General features: G+C 35.3%; 1 protein-coding gene across 1 annotated transcript; it reads left to right on the top strand.

Moving 5' to 3' along the window:
- The first annotated feature begins 417 nt into the window (after positions 1-417).
- LOC122042919 (replication factor C subunit 3-like) lies at positions 418-24,385 on the top strand. The gene is made up of 9 exons (XM_042603315.1): positions 418-671; positions 768-984; positions 6,839-6,918; positions 7,002-7,161; positions 11,737-11,818; positions 13,442-13,571; positions 13,667-13,730; positions 13,804-13,872; positions 24,103-24,385. Exons 1-9 carry the CDS (start codon positions 500-502, stop codon positions 24,197-24,199), a joined length of 1,071 nt encoding a protein of 356 aa, XP_042459249.1. The 5' UTR covers positions 418-499; the 3' UTR covers positions 24,200-24,385.
- Positions 24,386-24,922: the final 537 nt, after the last annotated feature.

Genomic DNA, 24,922 nt, shown 5'->3' on the forward strand with positions numbered 1-24,922 from the left:
AGTGGAGCCTCTTGGCAATATTAGGAATTCTCAGAGCTATAATTTTTTAGTAGAGAAGTTCAAGTGAGATGAGAGTTTATGAGTAATCGTTTAGGTAATTATTTAATTTTAAAGTTAACTGTAGTTATTGACTAAAAGTTGAATATAATCGATTAGTGGATAAATCAATTAGATAATCAAATTAGGTTAGTTATCTCATGAATAGAATGTTCTTGTTCGTGATTAAGCCAATTGGACAATTAACTTATTATGTAAAAATAATTGACTCATTCGAGTCATTACTCGACTAATCGAATGCAAAATAATATGTAATTGTTGGACCATGTAATTATTGCATTAGTAAGAACTCTAAGATTATATATTTTGTATTAATCGTAGAATTTTGAGATAAATCAATAAAATAAAGTAAACGTTAAAGAGAAAACCCACAATCCCGCTCGCCCTCAGGGTTTTGGCGTGGCAGAGGAGGCCGGGAGAGGAGCAAGGAGGGTTTACGGCGATGGCGAAAGCAAGTGCTCCCATGGAGATCGACGATGCCTCGCTACCCTCTTCGACGACCGACAAGGGGAAATCGCTTTTTGCCAGTGACCCCAAATCTGCGCCTTGGGTGGAGAAGTATAGACCCCAATCCCTCGCGGACGTTGCCGCCCACCGTGACATCATAGACACCAGTATTTTCTTTTCCCGATTTCCTGTTCTTCGCCATTTCTGGTTCTAAATGTTTCATTGCGGCTTCTCTTTCGTTTCTTTGTTTCTTTTGAGGGAAGTCGATCGCCTGACGAGCGAGAATAGGCTACCGCATCTTCTCCTTTACGGGCCTCCGGGGACTGGAAAGACGTCCACGATCCTGGCTGTTGCCCGGAAGCTCTATGGAGCGCAGTATAAAAATATGATTTTGGAGCTCAACGCGTCCGATGATAGGGGCATTGATGTTGTTCGCCAGCAGATTCAGAATTTTGCCAGTGCAAGAAGTCTTTCCTTCGGGTAGTTTAAAAATCGAACTCGGTTTCTTTAATTTCGCTTACTAACAGCACTAGGGTTTCTTAGTTGTTCTTTGTTGGCCTATTTAAGTAATACTTCCCCTGTTTCCTCTCTCTCTCTCTCTCTCTCTGGGTACAAATTCGGTTCTGTCTCCGGGTTTAGGTGTCTGAATTATATTGGCAGTTGTTCTTTCTTTGCTGAAAATTTAGTTTTCGTTTGGTTTGAGGTGCGACTATGTTCTCTATTGGTCCTATTGCGCTTAATATATTTTTTCTTGCTTTCTCCCTTTATATAAGAACAATGCGCTTTGAGGTGGGACTATCTTCAATGGAGGATAAGTACTCTAGTTCCCTTATATAAGAACAAGGGAGACATACAAAATTGTGCAAACTATAGGGGTATTAAACTAATGAGTCATACTATGAAACTTTGGGAAAAAGTAATAGAAAAAAGATTAAGGAAGGAGAGAAAATCAATTTGGGTTCATGCCTGGAAGGTCGACAATAGAAGCTATACATCTCCTTAGACAATTAATTGAAAAATATCGGGAGCAAAAACAAGATCTACACATGGTATTCATTGACTTAGAAAAAACTTATGATAGAGTCCCAAGAGAAATTATATGAAGAATTTTAGAAAAGAGAGGTGTTAGCGTAACATATATTGAACTAATTAAGGATATGTATGAGGATGTAACGACCAGAGTAAAGACTTCATGCGGAATAACTGAAGCATTTCCAATAAAGATAGGGTTACATCAGGGATCAGCCCTAAGTCCCTATCTTTTTACACTAATTATGGACGAACTCACTGCGCACATTCAAGACACAGTACCGTGGTGCATGTTGTTTGCAGATGATATTATTTTGGTAGATGAGACATGTGAAGGAGTAAATGCTAAGCTAGAATCATGGAGGGAAACACTAGAAGGGAAAGATTTTAAACTTAGTAGATTAAAGACAGAATATATGGAATTTAAGTTTAGCAATATTAGAAGTAATGAAATAATTGTTAAGATAGGAGAGGACGAGTTGCCCGGAACCGAGAGATTTAAATATTTAGGATCATTTTTACAAAATGATGGAGGGATTGAGAGAGACGTCTTACATAGAATACAAGCAGGATGGGTGAAATGGAGGGGAGCGTCGGGTGTTTTATGTGACCGTAAAGTACCTCTTAAACTTAAAGGTAAGTTCTATAAAACCGCTGTTAGACCTGTTATGTTATATGGAGTTGAATGTTGGGCTATGACTCGAGCACATGAGCATAAGATGAGAGTTGCAGAGATGAGGATGTTAAGGTGGATGTGTGGACATACGAAGATGGACAAAATAAGGAATGAGAGTATTAGAGAGAAAGTCGGAGTTGTATCTATTGAGGACAAACTCCGAGAGACACGTTTAAGATGGTACGGACATGTACTTAGACGACCAATAAATGCTCTAGTTAGGCGATGTGAAACTATGATAAACATGCATATCAAACGAGGAAGAGGAAGACCAAAAAAGACTTGGTTAGCAACAATAAAACAAGATAAAATTTATTTAAATATAGATGATGATTTAATAGGAGATAGAGCTCAATGGCGTAAAAGGATTCATACAGCCGACCCCACCTAGTGGGAAAAGGCTTGGTTGTTGTTGTTGTTTCTCCCTTTAATCAGGCAATGGCCAATCCACATCTTTTGTTGTTTTCCTTCATGCAAGACAGATATTTTGCACACGAGTAGTCTTTTCAAACATGTAAAAGCTCTGCTGGTCGTAGAAATGACCCACCCATCCCCTCTAATTGTACCTGGTTAATCTGAGATTTCTCTGTCGCCTACTCTTTGTTATAGCTTCCATTTTGAGAAGGGATGAGAATTTACCTTTTTGTTAAGGAAGCTATGGTTTCAACGTGAAGGTGTTTCCCCCTCAGAATATCACTTGAGATTAAAATTGTATGGATTCTGAAAAATGATTTTCTTAGTAAATGTTGCACTGAATTGCTAAGACTGTGTGGCTTGAATTTCTAAATCAATGAAGGCAATATATATTTGCATATATTAAATGGTTAACAAAAGCAAAGATATGGTCATTTAAAAATAAAAAAATATTACATTTATCTGAGAATAGTATAACTATTTATTAAAAAGTCATTCAACACTTTTCATGAGGAAGGCGTTGTCATTTGGTGATTAGATTGTCACACCCCAAGTGAGCTTCTTCCCATGGCAAGGAAGACACTAGTGTGACAATTATCTCATGCCAATCATGGTATTTGTCGTTAAGATACTAGACAATGCTCAATAAGTGATAATGCAAACACTACTTAAATATGCATGAGATTTGAAAGCAATAAATAAATAAAATATAACAAGTTTCATAATCGTGAAAGAGAAAATGTAGAAAATAAATAATATAAAGATGGGAAAACTACTCAAGTCAAGAGAAAGCTACAACTCCAAGAGAAAGGATGTCTAATAGAAGCTACCTTGACACCCCACCTTAGGTCAACCTGTAGAATGGTAAATGCAGCACAATAGCACAAGTCTATCTCTCACTGTAAGCATGCAAAATGTACAAGTATCATATGTATACCTCCATGCTTGTGCACACAACTTATGCACACCACAACAAAATGGGCACTGACTCAAAGGTAGGCCTCTCAAGCATCGAGTTATCAATAGGCCATGTGATCCCTTAGTTAGGCATTAGCAACCCTAATTGTCATATGCCCTCTAAATCACTGAAGTTGCCTGATATCCTACTAAGATTGAGTATAAGATGCATGAATCCACTCTCATCGTAAATTTTTGTCTCATATATTATGCATAGAAGGCCGACCCCACCTAGTGGGAAAAGGCTTGGTTGTTGTTGTATTATGCATAGAAGATGAGAGGTGCCATCGTTGACAAGTCCTGTTCTTCAGGTGGGATCCTTACCACCTTGGTTGTTATGAGAGGTGTTTCCTAGAGAAAATCATAAAGATTTTCAAATATCTTATGTGATTGTATGCATGGTAGGAAAAATAAAAATAAAGAGGAGTTTTGCAAGGAAAATCTAAAGAGAAATGATGTGGGAAAGATGTTTGCATTGTGATTAATTCCTTTAGGTCAAAACCCTTAGTGTGAGGACTTTACCATGGGATTAATGGCTTATAGAGGCTCCATTTGAAATTATAACCCTATGGAGGCTCTTTACCTTATTGGTGCATTACTTGCGTTGCTTCCCATATACACATCTTGGATTATATGCTCATAGCATGTAGCCTACTTTATCCTATTTATTGTTTATGTTGATAATTTTTAGATCATCTTGCATCATCATGATGATGCATGTTTAGGGATTACTACCAGCTAAGTGTTGCTATATTTATGTTGAGGCTGATGCATGTTTAGAGATATGGGAGAACATTACTGTAACATGGTTAGTGTTACATGATTGTAGACCAACATGGTATGTGTAGAACATTACCGTAACATAGAGAATTTATGGTACAGTTAATTAATATCATCATAGATTTAAAAGCAATGAGGAGTATGGGAGAAGATTTCAAGTTTGACAAAGCTTCCAAATATAGGTGAGGGTGGCATTTAGGGGTGTCAATTCGGGTGGGTTCGGGTCGGGTTAAAGCAAAGATTTTACAAAAAAAAAAAATCCCAACCCGAACCCTATCCGAATCCGAACACAATCCAAAAATCCAAAACCAGAACTTGAACCCGGATAATCCAACCAACCCAAATAAAAAAGTATTTTTTTTTGCTATTTTATTTATAATTCTTCACTTTTATCTTAGTACTTCATCATTATTATACTAACTTTGATATTGATATACATAAAAACATTTTAATTTTTAAAATAAAATTTTATTTAATTTTCTAAAAAACTCACTGAAGTGGAGCCTTGGCACAACGGTAAAGTTGTTGTCATGTGACCAAAAGGTCACGGGTTCGGGTTCGAATCCTGGAAATAACCTCTTGCAAAAAAGCAGGGTAAGACTGCGTACAATGGATTCTTCCCTGGGACCTTGTATGGCGGGAGCTTCGTGCACCGGGCACTATAAAAACTCACTAAATCCTAAATTCAGGTCAACCAATGTCAATCCGAATATGATCTGATCCTAATACAATCCGAAAACCCTCCAACCCGACCCGAACACAAAACCCCCAACCCGAATCCAATATTTTTTGGGTCTACTCGGGTCGGGTTGGCAAGTTGGGTTCAATTTTGACACCCCTAGGTGGCAACAAGACTTTCCAATCGAGAGAGGGAGAGGAGGTTGACCACTTTTGGAATCTAGGAGGATGAAAATGAGATTTTCAATTTGAGGGAGATTACTCAATTTCTTTCTGGGGGCGGGGTGGGTGGGTGGGTGGGAGATATACATAGAAAGTATTTAAATGATATCTAGTTTTAGTAAAGTAAAATACCATGGTATGACAAGATGATTTATCATCTTGATGTATTTAATTGTGATTAGCACAATTTGAAGTGAAAAGATTAATCAATGAAGTGCAACAATGACTTTAAATTTATTTCAGGATGATTACCAGATTTTAAATACACTGCTTACCCAGAAAATTTAAAATTGATGTTTGCTAATCTCATATTCGGAGGAATTACTTAGTTTCAAAGCCATACTGGTCATATTACCAACACATGCAATATAAACTGTGTTTGAGGTCTCTGTGTATATGATAAGGGTGATTAAGTTTGAAGGTTATAAACAGGGAGTGTAATTAGGTGTAATTATTGAAGTAATACAGCAAAACCTTATTTTAACTCTGTGCTCATGGCTTTCTCTCCCTCCATGCCTCCACCAGAGTCATCCAACTTCAAAATACCATTAGAAGTGTAGGGAGAAACTTTCATTAGACTCTATCTCCACTGATGACTTTGTTTGCAGATGCTCTGTTATTGATACATCCACCATCTGATGTATACTTTCTATTACTCTTTTAAAAGATAATCATATCTGCACTTCACATCTTATTGTTCATTTTGTTTCTTTATCAAATTTGAGCTCCTCTTTTCATGGGTTTGTTATGCTTTTGTCCTCTGATAGGCCACAAGATGTATTCAAGAACTCTAGGATGCACCTGTTAAAAGCAAGATGTGGATGAAGAGTTGTTTGATTTTATTTTCAAAGAACATATGATAATTTGTTTCTCCATCCTGTGATGATCTTGCTTATCATCCACTTCTAATTTGGCTGTTTATGATTATGCATTTGAGAAACTAACCATGTTGGTGCAGCAACATCAATAATTTGGCAGCCATAACAGCCCTAGGAGGAAGTTGGCAGTTAACTACACCTTGCCAAGAAAAACCCACATGCTTAAATTTGTATTTCTAGGGAATACTTCAAGCTCTAGTCCAAGAGATTGTTGTTTATTTGGGTACACATGGAAATATCATGCTGCCTTACTCCTTGTAAAAATAGCACCCGAAACTATGGTTTTATGATGCATTTTTTTTATTTATTAATTTTCAAATTTATTTTGCAATGTGATAAGATTATTAATTGACTCAATTAGAGGGCTAGTGTTCTTTTCTGTTGTTGAAATTTATGTAGGTTTAACAGAAACAGATATAACAAAGAATAATGAATAAGCTTGCTACTGTTGTATTGGGAGTTTGAAAAATCATATGCAAGGCCTCACCCTGATTAGCTTGTGGTAGATATGTACTTCATTGAAAGTTTTTACTATCTTCAATTTTAGATCAAACTACAAAAGGATGCATACTTCACTTATGCTTAAAATCTGCTTATATCTCATTCTGAAAAGAATACATTAAATACATGGATAGATTTTATCATCTTCTAGTACTTTCTGTAAAACCAGCCTACCATTTCATTTTCTGATTTCCTTCAGAACAAAGTCTACTGTAAAGTTGGTCCTACTAGATGAAGCAGATGCCATGACCAAAGATGCTCAATTTGCATTGAGACGAGGTTTGTTTCTTGAATGCCCACTTTAGTTCTCAAGATTTTATCAGTAATTATATACTTGATATGAGTTTTTTTTCCCTGTGAAGTGATTGAGAAACATACAAAGAGCACAAGGTTTGCTCTTATCTGTAATCATGTGAACAAGATCATTCCTGCTCTGCAGTCAAGATGCACTCGGTTTCGTTTTGCTCCACTTGATTCAAGCAACATTAGAGAACGCTTGGAACATGTGATAAAAGCTGAAGGGTTAGATTTATTCTAATTGGATTTACTGCAAAATTGAATGAACAAAACTGCCATTTTTTTACTGGTGTAACCTGTTATTGATTAAACATTTATTCCTGTTATTGATTAAACATTTATGAATGAACAAAATGCATTGGCTGAATCTGGCATGGAGGTGTTTTTTTTATTTCACTTTATGGTTGATATGATTTTTATATAATCAGGCTATTTTTTGTTGTTAAGGGTCTTTTTTTAGAAAAGAATGCATTCTATCTTTTTCCTGATGATTTCTATTTTACATTATTCTGTTAAGATTATTTAGCTTGCGAGAGTTTTTAGTAGTTATTAGCAAGTAAAACTAATTCATTATTATATGATACCTTTCTTCTTTATCTCAGTTGACAAAGGTGGCAACTTTGATACTTCCTACAATCCCAATTCAATGTGGTATTTGTTAAATTTATCTTACATTTCTTCTTGTGAGGTTTAAGGGGTCTATTCAAGGCTGATCCGATCCATGCTATATTGCTCGATAACTTGGATCAGGTTTACAATGTTTGGATATCTCTTTTTTCAAAATAGGTAGCAGAGAGTTACAATATTGTAGCATTCCTTATGGGTTAGGAACTGTCCAATGCTTGATGAATTGTGATGTGGTGTACACTTTGTTCTTGATTAACTTACTGGTTTGATTACATTGAAATTCTATTGTAGAGTGCTATGGTTGTGGAAACTGACCTGCTTCACTTTATATCTCTTCACAAACAGTTGTGCACTTCTGCGGAATTTGATTGCTCTAAAGTTCTTATTTAAAGGAAAGTCTCTATAACCATTGCTTGCCTATTGACCTAGCGATTGAAAATGAAAACTGGAAGCTCTAAGCTACTTTGAAACTAGTAATAAATTGTACTTGACAAGAGGTTCTTTCTATGATTGTTAAGAGTCAGTATCAAACTATCTGAAAGACATCATAAAGGCTAAAGTTGAAAGATTTTGATGATTTGCAGAATGAGCAATTGTTTAATTTCATGGAGATGGGTATGATATCACATGTGGATTGTCTTTTGCACCAGAATGGGTGTATGGGAGGGCCACTGGGTTCACACATCTTTGTCGCATTCCATTTGAATTGGTTTGGTAACTAGAGCAAACCTGAAAGGGACGTGGAAAAGGTGAAAAAATATTATTTTTTTTGCACACGCGAACTAGAATGAAAATCACCATTCAAAGGGAGTCTGGGGGAAAACATTAAGATACATAAGAAAGAGGAATAAACAGTATATTGATTATTTGATAACCTTTGGAGGAGGAATGAATGCGCCCAATGACAGAAACAAGGCATTTGAAGGAGTAACCATTCAGTAATATAGGGACTATTTCTTTAGAAAAATCACGGATCCAACTCTAACTTTAGAAGATGGACAACACCTAACTTATCCCATACCTCGAGGAATGCATCACAGTCATATAAGCCTGGAAGTTATCCCAGGAAAAGACCCCTTCTAGAAGGTAGGATTGAGGCTAATGTCAGTGAATAAGTTTATATGGAACAGATTGAAAGATCATTAAATGAATACAAGAAAAAAGACTTGCCAACCATTTAAACTTTCAACTAGGGCTGTTGCTTACTCGTGCACACTATCCAGGCACTATCCTGAACAACTCCTATCTGATTCATGGGCCTGAGCTTGAAGCCTTCTTGATGTGCATCAATGTCAAACCTTAGACTTCCTAGCAACAAAAGATTCTCCCTTTGTGGTTTAGCTATTCTCTTGATTAAAATTGCACCATAGTTTAGATCTTCCACATTCTAGTATTGGCGTGCAGGCATGAAACGATATACATGGCCTCTATCCTTCCAAGTAAATGGGCCATTAGCTTGGTTCTTGGGTTCTTCTGGAAGAACTTGATAGGGTGGAATTAGTTAAGTCTACTTATGCCGATCCAACAAAGGGAAAGGGAGTTAGACAGATAGGAATATGGTGCAAAAGATGCGAGCTTATACCATTGTTTAAGGTGGTATGACTTGATTTCCTTTGAGTTGATTTACTAATTAGTCAATGTCTGATCTATTTTATTAATAGAAAGAATTGGTTTGAATTCTAATTGTAGGCTAGCTTTGACCAGTCAATGAAAAGAGCTGACTTAGCAAGGCCAAATACCATTGCATGGTGTCACTAAATAATCAATTTAGAGTTTGATCCTTGGTATGAAGACACAACAACCTAAGAGTGGGAACTAGAACCAAAAGCTTGATTGTGTAGTGAATCTTTTGTGCCATATGATCCATGTTGATCTTTATACACTCTTAGTAACTGCTCAAGCCAGATGTATTCTATCCATTCAGTGTGTGTGGGGGATTCAATGAATAAAAGTTGATCTTCTTGCTTCATGCTTATGCTTGTTGGGTTTTGTTTTTGTAGAATTTTGGCCACACCAAATGATACCTGAGTGACTCAATCCCACAGGAAGAGGGTCTTTCTGTTGAGGTACACTCATCGTTGTCTAAACCCAATTGGAAGGCATAATCAACGTGTTGGTACAAGGAGCACTCATCAATCAAACCTAGGGTTTTGATCTATGATAGAGTTTAAGTTAGACATTATATGATCTGATTTGTATGCCAACTTTGTAGGCGCGGGTAACTTAACAAAGGAAGCTTTAGTAGGTTAGGTGGACCACATACTAAGTAAGGAATACTTGGTAAGTAAGAGAGATTGAATATCAAGAAAGGAAGGCTTGGTAGGTCATGTGTACTTGATATTAGACAATGAAGACCTGGTAGGGGAGACCTGATATTGGGCATGTAAGAAGCCTTGATAGGTTAGATGACCAAATATCAGGTAGGTAAGAAGTGCTAGTAAGCACCGGGTAAAAGGTAAGTTCAAGAGAAGTCCTTTTAAAAAAGAACATTGTGAGGGAGCTTCTTATATCTGGAACATGGGTAGACCCTTCAGTTAGGTGCTGACTTGATCTAGAAACCAATATGTGTTTTGAAGTCAAAGTCAATTAGACAATTGACGAGTAGTTAGTTTCTCTACTAATATTTGTTATATGTTTTCAAACTAACTTTATGTTGTAGGAACACTTAAGTTTTCCATGCGACTAAACAAGGTTTCTGGCCAACTAGTGTTCAGACAATCGAAAAAGGAGGTTTGGGGCAATCAGATGAAGCGATGAGCATGACTTAGTCTAGATACTAATGTGATAAAGGATTAGATTTTATTTGCTGATGTGGCAGCGATTTGGGAGATTGAATGATGATTATGCACTAGAAAAACAATGTATTTGGATGGAGATAAGCTAACATGGAGCATCTCCGGTATCAAAAAAGAGGGTTTAAACAATTGGAAAAGGATAAGTCACAACAACCGAGTGCAGATAAATTATTGTACGGGTGATTGAACAGGGAGGTTTGGTTGACGAAAAACGACTATAAAAGGGAGATAGGACACTAGAAATGTCAAAATCATTGAAAACCACATCGATTCTCTAGCTTTTTGTGCTCAAATTCTTTGTTCAAGCATTGCGAGGGCATTAGATAGCTTCGTATGGGTAATCCAAGTATTAACTCTTTGAACCGACTAATCCTGGAGGTGACTAGCCCAATTTCACGAAAGTTTTTTACCGGCCACCAGGGTAAATCGGGAAGTGTTCATGGAGGCCCATTCAGATGGTCAACATTCTTAGTCCCGCTTCTCACTGGAGAAAAAAAATCCTCTGCCACAGCTGAGATTCGAATCTTAGATCCCTTGGTTATCTATTGGAGGGCCTAACCATATTGCACCATTGCCCGGGGGTAAAATGTTGAAACAGGTAACACCGAATGTGGGGCGACCGGTCCGACCCCATAGAAGTTTCCCACTGACCGTTAGGGTAAATCGGGAAGCGCTATCGGCGGGCGGCCCAGAATCCCAGCATCCCGTGGTTGCATGGAGGAACAAAAACCCTACAAATGCGCCGTAGCGGAGGATCGAACCGTGGATACCTGGGTAACAACTTGTTTGTCGATTATTCTTTTGAGTTGTTATTTTAACATTTATCTATTTATTATTTTGTAAAAATAATGATATAGTCGGCGTGGGTAGGGGTGGGTGGCCGATTCACCTAAGGAATTGATAGGCCGTGGAATATGAACCTAGGGGTTCCAAACCACGTTAAATTACTTGTGTCATTTTAATTATTTTCGCAGCATTTTAGCTATTGTGAACTTTTACTTGCTTCAGCTACATATTGCTTTGTTAATTATATTAATCTTTCATTGCATACTCTGTTCTATATAATCAAAGGACTTAACATATTTTTAAAATTCTTTAAGTGACTATTCGCCCCCTCTAGCTAGATACATGATCCTACACAAAGTTACGTGGCAACGTGGGAAACTTCATCATAAGAAGATGCACAAACTGTAATTATTGTGTATAACTCTGTATAGTTCTTTGGTTTCTCTAAATATGTCCTCATACTTTAGTACTAGCCTTAAACACTTGCTTTATCTACTTGCTATCTTTTCAAATGTCAAGATACTATTTATTTCTAGCATGCAGGTATGCTAAAACTTTCACATAATTTACATTTAACTGGTATCCTTTTTAGGCTTGACGTAGATCAGGGCGGGTTGACATCATTGGTGAGGCTGAGCAATGGTGATATGAGAAAGGCTCTGAATATTTTGCAGGTTAGTTTAGGTTTATATATTTTTATTGGAATCAAAAGATGACTTGTTTTAGTTGGATAACATATGTTATCTTGTATAAAACATTGGGTACTTATGGTTTATAATCACCTTCCTTTGGTCATCAGTTGTCTTCTTTGAAATTTTAGTACTTGTTAAAGCTCATCTGAAAGGCATATAACAAGGTTAAAAGTCCAAGATTCATTCGGCCTTCATTTATAGTAACTGAGAAGTCACAATGACTGCGAATGATGTGTACTACTTGCTTGCCCTCTTTTTTTTTCAACTTCCATACATCTTTGCCAAACTACATATCTCTTACATGCAAAAAAGTGGATTTAGTTGTTATAAAGAATTGTCTTTAGTATTGTTATATGTATGTGGATCAGCTAAATAAATCTTATTGATTTTTGAACTATTCTACCTTAAATCACTTCATTAAGGAATTAAATAATAAAGAATCAAAGCTAATGAACTGGTTTCATGCTTAGTAAACTTATCTTGAAACTTGTTAAAGGCATCTTGAAGCTTAAACTAACAACTATTAGGTTGTAAACATCTGAAAGGAAGCTTTCTAACTGTTTACATATTCTCTCCCTGCTAACCAAACTTGTATTTGAAATCCTTGAGAAATCTCTTTGGAGAAGAATGAGTTTACCGATAGAGAAAATTTTTTTTCTAATACCTCAATGTTAATTTATCTGTGCGAGGTGTGAGCCTAAGGTCTGATGCTGGATATTTTATTTTACATGCATAATTGCTTTTGTCTTTATTAGTTAGCTCTTCATTTTGTACCTTGGGAAGCGACATATTAGACATGCTTGGGCAGTCACTCTGATATTGTTCAGTCATCAGTTCTTCGAGTGCTTATACATATGGACGTTTTTGTTTCACCAAGGTACAGTTTATACAAATCTAAAGACCTATATACTAAGAAATTGTTCTTTCTCGCTTCTTTGAGATTTAGTTTTTTGGAAGTTTCTGCTAGGTGCACAAAATATTTTCTTGTTCTTATTATGAGAGGGAAAGCAAAGCTACATCAGGTACCAAAAAGTATATTGCAATCCCAAGGAAAGTCCAATCTATTTGAGAAGATTTTTATTGGACAGACAATCTTTAGACGTTGGGAAACCGCTTATCATATCTTTATGTTTTTGGTTATATTTGTTGAGGCTTGTTGTGTGAATATGATTTCAAAAGTTGCATTCTCTTTTTCTTAAAGGGTTCTTCCTTTTTCCCCTGTTGACTTACACTGCAATTCCAAGTATAAGTTATCTCCTAGATCTCTAATTTTAAGGAAATGCCACCCTTGCCTTGGCCTATGTTTGCAATTATCTCCAAGCAAAATTTACATGTTCTGATTTTTAAATCAATCCTAGGATTGTGAGCATTCGTAGTTGTTCTGTTGAACTGGTTTTCAATTGTGTGTATGCATGATTTTTCTACTTTCTAAGTCACTGGCTTTAATTTGGTTTATTCTCTGCTAATAGAAATTTTTTCCTTCTCTCCGAATTGTTGAGTAACCTTTGGGTTTCTTTGCTAATTTCTTTTGCAAACATGTCATTTTGTTTTGTGGTCCTGTCATACTGACAATCCTGCTGTTGTTTTTTCCCCCTATGTTTGCAGTCTACCCATATGTCATCTCAGCATATAAACGAAGAAGCTGTATATCTGTGCACCGGAAATCCAATGCCAAAAGACATTGAACAGATTGCTTATTGGTTATTGAATGAGTCCTTTAAATCTGCTTTTAATTGTATCCTTCCAGATTCACTTGAAATCTTTGCTTCCTATCTCATTTACAAGAGGGTGTCAAATATTGGGTTCCTTAATGCTTTGTTACTTGACTAGATATATCTGATGTCAAAATGAGGAAAGGACTGGCGTTGGTGGATATCGTGAGGGAGGTTACAATGTATGAAACCAAAGGAAATGTTTTTTATACTATGTTCATTTATGCTCATACTAATCCTGAGGTGTATTTTCAGGTTTGTTTTCAAAATCAAAATGCCACCTACTATCCGAGTCAAGCTAATCAATGATTTGGCAGATATAGAGTATGAACTTTTTTTTATGGTGCCTGATAAGACCTAGACTTGTTTATTTCCATGCTTCTTCTCACCATGCTTAATCATATAATCAAAGATTGAAACATCATGATGCTATTTATTTGGGAGGGCTAAGACTCTATAGATGTATTTAATTCTGGTATAATGGGTAATAGCCAAGGTGTAACTTTCTTGCTGTTTTATTTGGCAAGGACAAAACTTTTCATTCCATTGGTAGGCCCATCAAAACCTTTATTGTATTGACATGGGGTTCCAGTAGCTGTATTGCCCTAGCCGACACAGGACTATGAGTGCTGAGGTAGTATTGTGCAATATTTGCGTGACTCATTTGGTTTGTCTCAACTGGCATGAGTCAAGTGCATAACAAATCTCGACCTTCTTCTATGAGGACACCAAGCAGACCCAAATGGCTATTACAAAAAGTGGTCCAGGAGGACCACCTAACTGACCAAAGAACTACTTGGGTGGTCTAGGCATGTTTACCCCAAAAAAATAGATTTATCTCTAGCACTTGGTCTACTGTAATAAAACAATAATGATTAGTTTCCTGACAAATCCAACGTATCCTCTCCCAACCCTATTGTTTGCTTGGGTCCTCTTTGTTCAATGCTATTTCTTCCCCCTGCATCCGTTGGATGTTGACAGCTAGTGATGGGTTCTGACTATCTTTTGGCATCCTCTTTTCTAGCCATGCTTTCCATCTTTTTTTACATCCCTTAAGTCATGTGGTTCTTTAGTGTTATAACTTACAACCACGCACACATCACAATATTCCCGAAGTCATGTGACCCTTGTTCGTTGACAGCTATAACTATCATGCATCTTGTAATATTTCCTAAGTCACATGAACTTGAGAATTTTAACTTGGTGATTATAGAGTTCCATGTGGGCATTGATGACAAATCATGTGACAATTACAATCACTAATGTATTGATTCTTCATATATGGATTGGATAGACCTTTCCTGTATGACATGTTAGATTGTATAACATGTGATAAAGAATAATCTCTAGACAAGCATATCATGGAATAAGGATGGCAACTCTAAGCATGCATCATAATACAACTGAATTAATCTACACATTTAGCAACAAAAACATGATAAAAAATATAAAATGCTATCAATGCATCCATTAAGCAACACAAACAAAGGAATTTAAAAGGTAAATAAGGCTCCTGTGGCTACGGTACAACGATAGAGGTGCTCCCCAAGCACCCATGGTTAAATTCCTAGTTACGGCATACAATAGGGTAAAAATCTAGGATGTTGGTTGCTGGGCAAGGCGCCGCTTGCACTTCCGGATTTACCTTGGTGGCCTGTGGAAAATTTCCATGGGGTTGGCCGGTCACCAATAGGATTAGTTGGTTCGAAGAACTGGATACCTGGATTATTAGGAAAAAAAAAGTAAATAAGGCCTATCTCAAGTTAGGGTGTTAACTAGAGCTTTTACTAACCATTAACCCTAGGTTAAGTTCGAATATATGCTTTGTAGGGATTTTGGCCAAACAAGGCTAACCATGTGGATCATAGTATGATCCATAACTATTCGCAACTTAAATTCTGATTTAAGTCTCCTGCTCTATAATGGATACAATCGCACATCATGTTACACCGTCCATAGAATCCCGGCAAAGCCCGAGGAATTATCCTCCCATGTGATAACTAACTTCAGTTTCCTGATTTACTCCCTCCCAATGGTGTGGGGCAATCGTGAGGGGCTGTTAGGGTGACGGATTTTACCTTTTTTGCATAATACAGAATATATCACACCTTTCGAAACATGTACATGCACATCCTCAGAGGGCTTATGGCTTATGAAAACACCTCTCATGACAACCCTCTTTTTCAATACTCATGCATTTCCTGATTGACCTCTAACACATGATCTTGCCCCTATCAAAAGAGGTGTGCTCACACCTCAAAAAGGAGAATGAAATATGATCCAAAGTTGATGCAGACAGACAATACCCTTAGTATTTGCTTCTTTAAACAACGGATTAGAATTTTGGGGAAACTTTGATTTGGAAGGAGAGTAGCATTGCTTCTCCATTGTAGATGAGAAAGGTTTTGGTTATTATTTTATTATAAAATTGTGTTATCATTCACATATATTTGGTAAAAGAACAATCTTCTCTGTCAAGTCACTACAATCGCCACCTTTTATTGCTGAACCTATTCAAAATGTAAGTTGATGTTAACATTCAAAGCCAGTGCTAGTATGAGTAGCAAGGTAGGGCAGGCCCATTGTTCATGAGTGGGAAGAGCAAAGGATTCTTTGCACACACAACATGAAGAGGACAGAACTGCTCACGGCTACTGCTAAAAGAGAGAATATGACTCTTGCATGAAAGGGAAAATGGTCACTGTCTAAGAGATCGACATGGATAATATCAAATGAGGGAGGCTAAGGAGAAGGGTTGGCTTGAGGTTTTGGCTTGAAGAAAAATACCTAACTCTAGTTCTCTTGAACTGATCAATCCACTTAAAATTCAATTTGATTTGGCAAGAAACTAAACCCATTCAAACTTAAATTACACTAAAAAAAATCAGTTCACCACACTATAAACCCAATTTTTTAAAATAAAGTTGAATTAAACCTCAAACCACAAAGATTAAGTTTATACCTAGTTTAAAGTTTATATAGAACTATACTATTAACATACAAAAAGTTCAAATTATGGTCTTAAAAAGTCATTGTTTGAGACATAGTGGCCACTTATATGAACTTTGACATAGTGGCCGCTTATGACCCTATATTGCTTGTGGTTCTCTTATTCAGTTAAAAAAAATCTTGTTTGATTCATTTGAACCAAAATGATCACAACTTGTTAGTTTTATAGACACGTGCTTTATGAGTTATGAATGGTCGAATATTAATTATATGCATACTATTTAATCAACATTACAATGTTCATTATATTGAACATATTTCATGTATTTGCATTATATAATTGCCATATATTATTTTCAATGTGGAGTTATAATTGCATTTGGAAGAGGAATGATGTGGTGCAAGATTTCTTTTTGGCACATTGGGATCATCTCAAGGCCAAATAAGGTGAAAATGCCTAAATTGGTGGATTTTCAAGTAAATTTCTACCATCATACCGTAAATTTGTTATTTTAAATTTTTAGTAGAATTTTATTTTTACAATAAATCATCTTAGGAAAATCAAAATTTGATTACGATTCCATTTCCTTATTATTCATTAGACATGATGTTATATTTTTCCTTAATTGTGCACTTTTCATTTTGAAAATATTTTCCATATTCGATTATTGTAGCTTGTTTTATAAATATAGGCATAGCTTTTGATTAAGGATAGTTGAAGATTAATAAAAATTATTCTGAGTATTTTATTTTCAATATATTTTTTAATTATTTTGTGTGAATCAACAGGTTAACCCTATTTTTTTCTTTTTTTCTTGATATTTTCTTAGCTATTCAGGTTAACTTTTATTCTACTTGCTTTCGCTACATCAAGGTCATTATCTATTTATTACTAAAGCTTGTCCAAAAACTACTAAAAAGGATTAGCTTGTTACAATTGCATATAATTTCACAACCTCTTAATGATTGGGCAAATATGCTAGTTAATCATTGGAGCCAACAATTAAGGTGAAAATTTCCTTGAGTTATACCTTTTTTTTCTCTAACAAAGTGGTAATTAATCTCATATGTTTTATTCTTTAGTGAAATACTAGATTGCAAGTAATATATGCATGGCAGTTTCATTGTCGAAGCAGCTAAGCTCATATATGACTAGAGCCATAACCTTGTATTATTCCTCTGCAATTGACCTAGTAGTCTTTTTTTGCCCATCTTTTTTGGCACATGTCCTTCCAAAATATTAAATTGTTTTCTAGGAGAATATTTCCATGTGGATTTCTAGCATGGATAAAGAGACAGCCCAATTTATTTCCATGTAATCTGGAACCTAGAGATTCCCATTGACCACTTTCATGTATGGGATGTGTCATTTTCCAAGCATTCTTGACATAGAAAATTCTTGAATCTGCCTGCCAATACTTCTAATCCTATTTAATAAAAGCTCAAGGAGATTGACTAGTGACAATTACTAAAGTTATCATCAATCTAAAATTGGAATTCACTAGTGTCACTTGTCTTAGGCCCCTTATTAGTTTCCTCATGTGTATCAAAATATGTTTTATTTGGGTGATATTAATATCACCTCGTGTTAGGACAATCTCTTAAGAAAGAACTTCAGCTTGTTTAGATTCTTGGTTTGAACATGTGGATGAAAGCATGCTTTTAGTAATAATGTTACCATCTGCATAAACTATAAAAAATATAATGGGAGGTAAGGTGAGACATTTATTGATATGATACTCTTTTATTCGTCTCAAATTTAAGGATTTCTTTAGCTCATTCAAAATTATCTTCAATTGGATATAGCATTGCTTCCTAAATTTCAAATTTAGGAGGCTGAGTTTTGGTGTAATGGTAAAGTTGCTGCCGTATGACATAGAGGTCACGGGTTCGAGTCTCGGAAATAGCTTCTTGCAAAACAGGGTAAGATTGTATACAATAGATTTTTTCCCGGGACCCCATATTGGTGGGAGCTTTGCACACCAGGTTACCCTTTGTTAATTGAAACTTTAGAATACTTAATAGTAAACACTAACTTATAACCAATTGTGATGATCAAGACAAACAAAGTTATATTATTGTTACCAACAACCAAGCCATTATTACTATATAGATCTTACAACATTTGGCTCGTTATATCACCATCTATATTTAAATGAATTTTATCCTATTTTATCGTTACTAACCAAGAAGAGTTCTTTGGTCTCTCTTCCTCGATTAATGTGTATATTTGTCATGACCTCACATCGCCTAATAGGGTGTTTATTTGTCACCTAAGTACATGTCCATACCATATTAAATGCATCTTTTAGAGTTTTCTCTCTAGGTGTAATTTTGATTCTCTCTAATATTTTTATTTCTTATTTATTCTTTCCTCGTATACACGCACATCCACCTTAAAATCATCATTTCTATGACTCAACTTCTGCTTGTGTGCTTGATTTATAGTCCAACATTTAACTTTATATAACATAATAAGTCTAATCGTTGTTTTATAAAATTTTCCTTTAAGCTTTAGAGGTATCTTACAATCATAAGAACATTTGGCGCTTCTCAACTTCAACCCTCTTAAATCCTATGTAAAACATCTCTATCAACCCTCTTTACTCCAAGTTTAAAACCTTTTACTTCCAAGATTTTCTGCTAAGATTTGAGCTTAGCATTTACTTTTTTACGTGTTTTATCAATCCAAACAGTGTTATCTTCAAATAACATGCACCATGATAACACATCATAGATGTATCTAGTGAGCCCATCCATAATTAGTATAAAAATATATGGACTTAAAACTGATGTTTGATGTAATCCTATCTTTATAGGAAACACTTTAGTTAATCCACATGGAGTTTTCACTCTTATTATTACATTCTCATATATATCATTAATTATTCTAATAAACGCTACATTAATATCTTTTTTTTTTCTATAATTTTTCATATAATTCTTTTGAGACTCTGTTATAAGTTTTTTCAAGGTGAATGAATATCATGTGTAACTATGCCTACATCTCGTGACTCCTGAAGCATGATCGGAAATTCAGATGAGCATAGTTTAAATGATCAATTAAATGATATTTTTTAAAAAAAGTTTAATAAATGATGGATTTTCATTCACTCATCTAATGATGTCATACATAGATACATTTTTGTTATGTGAGATTAATATTAGTTGATATTGAATTAATTACTATTTAAAAATAATTAACCACTTAAGATATTCATATTAATATATGGATTGAGGTGCCGAGCTATATTGGCTGGCGCCTGGCACAAGTGAAATTTATTGTTTTACCTAGACACGAATGCTTTAACATTAGCATCAAAGCTATAGCGTATGGCAGAGATAGAGAGGGAGGGAGAGGGAGAGAGGGAAAGAAGATAGACTGAAGGGAAAGAAGAGGCTTAGAGAGAACTGACGAGTACAACAATTGCGGCGGTAGGCAACAAGCATGGCGAACAGGTCTAAATGGAGACGAGAGGGATTAGATATAATTCCTAGTTTTTTTTAAAAAAATATTATTATCCTAATTAAATATAATTGAATCCGTTAGCCTACATATAAACTTTGTTTAATTTTATATTAATCAAAATAAATCCAAATTATCTCCAGTTTGAACTTTCTCATAATTGCTTGCATGTCTACTCGATGAGCTCCAGTTAGCTCTAAATTGACTTTCACTAGGCCTAAAACTTAAAATATTAATTTTAATTGATTTAATCAATTGTCTAAAAAAATTAAAAAATATAATTTAAAATGTAAGGGAACATTTATTTTCATGTTCTAACTTTTAGAGACCGAGAAAGATCTTGGGATTAAGCAATGGGAAAATTAGCGCAAGGAACAACTAGTGTTCTATATAATGCTTTGATTAAATAAAAATTAATTTGTTTAAGGAAGCTAATTAGTTTATTATTATTATTTTATTATTTTAAATGATTGCAACTCTGGCCATGATGGCCGGCCCCAAGCCCGGATAAAGGAGGGTTGCATTAGGTTGCCAGCCAACGTCAAACTATGGCAAATATTCAATGAATGAATCCATTAAACTATTGCGCTAATGCTAGGTTGTTCCCCGGAAGGTACGCGTTGCAGGCTTCGACTGTAACGTCTCCGCAAGGACCGCTACATCTCCAGAACTCGGGTGTAGTGATAAATATACAAGAGTTCGCATTACAGGGTCCGGCTGTAAGACCGCTACATCTCCATAAGAACTTGGGTCACACCATAGGTTAGATAAGAACAAATATGATAGGGAAACTAATAATCTAAGATTTGGAACATGGAATATAGGAACTCTCACTGGTAAATCAATGGAGGTAGTATATATGATGATTAGGAGAAAAATTAGTATTTTGTATGTACAAGAGACAAAATGGATAGACAAGAAGGGAAAGATGATAGAGAACTCGGGTTTTAAGTTATGGTACACTGGAAAGAGTAAAGCAAGAAATGGAGTGGGTATCATTGTAGATAATTTGTTAAAGGATAAAGTTGTAGGAGTAGTTAGAAAAGGAGATAGAATTATAGCCCTTAAGATAATAGTGACGAAAGAAACTATGAACATAATTGACGTGTATGCACCACAAGTAGGATTAGATGAAGCTACCAAATCAAGGTTTTGGGAGGACTTAGATGAAATATTACAAAATATTCCACCAAATATAATGATTTTAATAGGAGATGATCTAAATGGGCATGTTGGAGAGAAAAATGAAGAATATGAGAGAGTACATGGGAGTTATGGGTTTGGAACGAGGAATGAGGAAGGGAAAACTATATTAGATTTTGTAATAGCATATGACCTTATATTAGCTAATACGTTTTTTAATAAAAGAGAACACTTAGTCACATTCAAAAGTGGGAATAATAAATCGCAAATTGACTTTCTTATGGTTAGGAAGATGGATAGAAATATTTGTAAAGATTGCAAAGTCAGCTCTGGAGAAAGCTTAACTACCCAACATAGGGTAGTAGTGTTGGATATACGCCTCAAACATAGTATCAATAGAAAGAAAATATATACAATTCCTAGAATTAAGTGGTGGAAGTTAAAGGATGGAAAACAAAATATATTTAAGGAGAAGGTAGAAGTACAAGCATTAGGTGAAATATACGATGACTCTAATACAACATGGGATAAGATGATATCAAAGTTGAAAATAGTAGCTAAGAGTGTACTCGGTGAGTCAAAGAGACATGCACCATTAAGTAAAGAATCTTGGTGGTGGAATGAGAAAGTACAAGAGAAAGTGAAGGAAAAACGAATAGCTTATAAGGAATTATATATTTGTAAGAAAGAGGAAAACTTAAAAAAAATATACAATAGCTAAGAAAGAAGCTAAGAAAGTAGTGAGTGAAGCAAAAAATGAAACTTTTGAACGGTTATATCAAAAATTGGATACAAAAGAAGGGGAAAGAGACATTTATAGAATAACTAAAGTAAGAAGGGAAAACAAGAGATCTTAGTCAAATAAAATGTATTAAAGATGAATGTAATAGGGTATTAGTAAATGATGGAGAAATAAAAGAGCGGTGGAAGAGGTATTTTCATCAACTTTTTAATAAAGTATAGGTGACCAACTTAACTTAGGTAATTTAATTAGGTCAAATGAGCATAGAAATTTTAATTTTTATCGTAGAATTCAAGCTTCAAAAGTAAAACAAACTTTAAACGAGATGCACAATAGAAAAACTGTTGGACTAGATGATATTCCGATAGAGGTATAGAAGTACTTAGGGAAACAAGATATTGAATGACTTATAAAATCATTTAACATGATATTGACAACGAAAAGAATGCCTGATCAATGGAGGATAAGTACTCTAGTTCCCTTATATAAGAACAAGGGAGACGCACAAAATTGTGCAAACTATAGGAGTATTAAACTAATGAGTCATACTATGAAACTTTGCGAAAAAGTAATAGAAAAAAGATTAAGGAAGGAGACCACAGTGACAGAAAATCAATTTGGGTTCATGCCTGGAAGGTCGACAATAGAAGCTATACATCTCCTTAGACAATTAATTGAAAAATATCGGGAGCAAAAATAAGATCTGCACATGGTATTCATTGACTTAGAAAAAACTTATGATAGAGTACCAAGAGAAATTATATGGAGAATTTTAGAAAAGAGAGGTATTAGCGTAACATATATTGAACTAATTAAGGATATGTATGAGGATGTAACGACCAGAGTAAAGACTTCAGGGGTTACATCAAGGATCAACCCTAAGTCCCTATCTTTTACACTAATTATGAATGAACTTACTGCGCATACCGTGGTGCATGTTGTTTGCAGATGATATTATTTTGGTAGATGAGACACGTGAAGGAGTAAATGCTAAGTTAGAATCATGGAGGGAAACACTAGAAGGGAAAGATTTTAAACTTAGTAGATTAAAGATAGAATATATGGAATTTAAGTTTAGCAATATTAGAAGTAATGAAACAATTGTTAAGATAGGAGAGGACGAGTTGCCCGGAACCGAGAGATTTAAATATTTAGGATCATTTTTACAAAATGATGGAGGGATTGAGAGAGACGTCTTACATAGAATACAAGCAAGATGGGTGAAATGGAGGGGAGTGTCGGATGTTTTATGTGACCGTAAAGCACTTCTTAAACTTAAAGGTAAGTTATAAAATCGCTGTTAGACCTGTTATGTTATATGGAGCTGAATGTTGTGCTATGACTCGAGCACATGAGCATTTGATGAGAGTTGCAGAGATGAGGATGTTAAGGTGGTTGTGTGGACATACGAAGATGGACAAAATAAGGAATGCGAGCATTAGAAAGAAAGTCGGAGTTGCATCTATTGAGGACAAACTCCGAGAGACACGTTTAAGATGGTACGAACGTATACTTAGACGACCAATAAATGCTCCAGTTAGGCGATGTGAAACTATGATAAACATACATATCAAACGAGGAAGAGGAAGATCAAAAAAGACTTGATTAGCAATAATAAAACAAGATAAAATTTATTTAAATATAGATGATGATATAATAGGAGATAGAGCTCAATGGCGTAAAAGGATTCATACAGCTGACCCCACTTAGTAGGAAAAGGCTTGGTTGTTGTTGTTGTTGTATTTTAAATGATTACAATAAGTGTGCATTGATTATATTAGATTAATTCTTAAAAATATTATCAAGTTCAAGTTGAAGTTATAAATAATTTTAAAATTTAGATTTATCAAACAAAAACTATATATATATATATTTTAAATCTTATACTGAAACCATGGTGGCATTTTGCAAATATGGGGAAACTGTATGTTAAATTCAGAGAAATTAATTTTTGAGTTTCGACCACTTTGTTGCACTTATATATATATATATTTTAAATCTTATACTAAAACCATGGTGGCATTTTGCAAATATGGGGAAACTGTATGTTAAATTCAGAGAAATTAATTTTTGAGTTTCGACCACATTGTTGCACTTACACCACTTTGTATTGTTTGCCAAACTGAAAGCAGGTAGTTCTTCCTTCCTACTAGTTTCTTATTGGATCTGCCATAGTAGATTTGCATTTGGATTAGAAAGGCTACTTGATCTTATTCTTTTCCAACAAAATCATTTTTCTTGCTTTGAACTGCAGATATCGATTGAGCTTTGCCTGCAATGACAAGTTGCAGCTTGGTTCGCTCATCTCCACTTTCACAAATGCTCGGTGTGCCTTGGTTGCTGCCGTTTAGTGATTCTATTTTTCATTCCTACTTTTTTTTGTTTCTCTCGAATCCATATTTACATTTGTTCCAGGAAAATATTACTGAAACAGTGTGGTCTGTTCATGTTGCTGATGAAACTTGTGCAAAATTACATGATTTAGAAATGCTTTGTCAATCTTCTATCTCTTAAGGTGCATATCTCGGTTAATCGTTGATCTTTTCTTTTTTTCCTTTTTGAAATAGTTGTTTAATGTCTGATGAGATGTTCCTCTTGCTCACTGTCCATGATCTTCTTTGTTATACGTTCCCTCGGATGGGTCTAATGGTTAGCACATGAGGTGTTGTCATAATGATCTTCTTTGTTATGCAAAGATTTTGTGAATTATTGTTTTGTGTTTGTCATTTGGCACAAACCTGCGATTTGCCTTCCAGTGCCCATTGATCGCTATAGACCCCACACTCAGTGTTGAGTCTATCGATATGGAACTAGCCACCCTGTAATTGTTGTATTCCTACCAGGTGCAAGGGCATCACTTCAGCATCTGCTTTGCGTCTTCGAGTCCTTATCTTCCTTGTCAAAGATGTTCATCGCCTATTGAGTAACCCATTGCCTTGCGGAAGATTGCTTGACCCACCTTCAGCATTGCTATTGCTTGTCCAAAGCGACTTAAATGATGCTAACATTTCCACCCTCTTTTGCATTGCGATTAATTCTGCTAGCTTCAGTTTGATTCAAATTAGAGTGGATGA

Source organism: Zingiber officinale, chromosome 2A (genome assembly GCF_018446385.1).
Source record: "Zingiber officinale cultivar Zhangliang chromosome 2A, Zo_v1.1, whole genome shotgun sequence".
Taxonomy (NCBI): domain Eukaryota; kingdom Viridiplantae; phylum Streptophyta; class Magnoliopsida; order Zingiberales; family Zingiberaceae; genus Zingiber; species Zingiber officinale.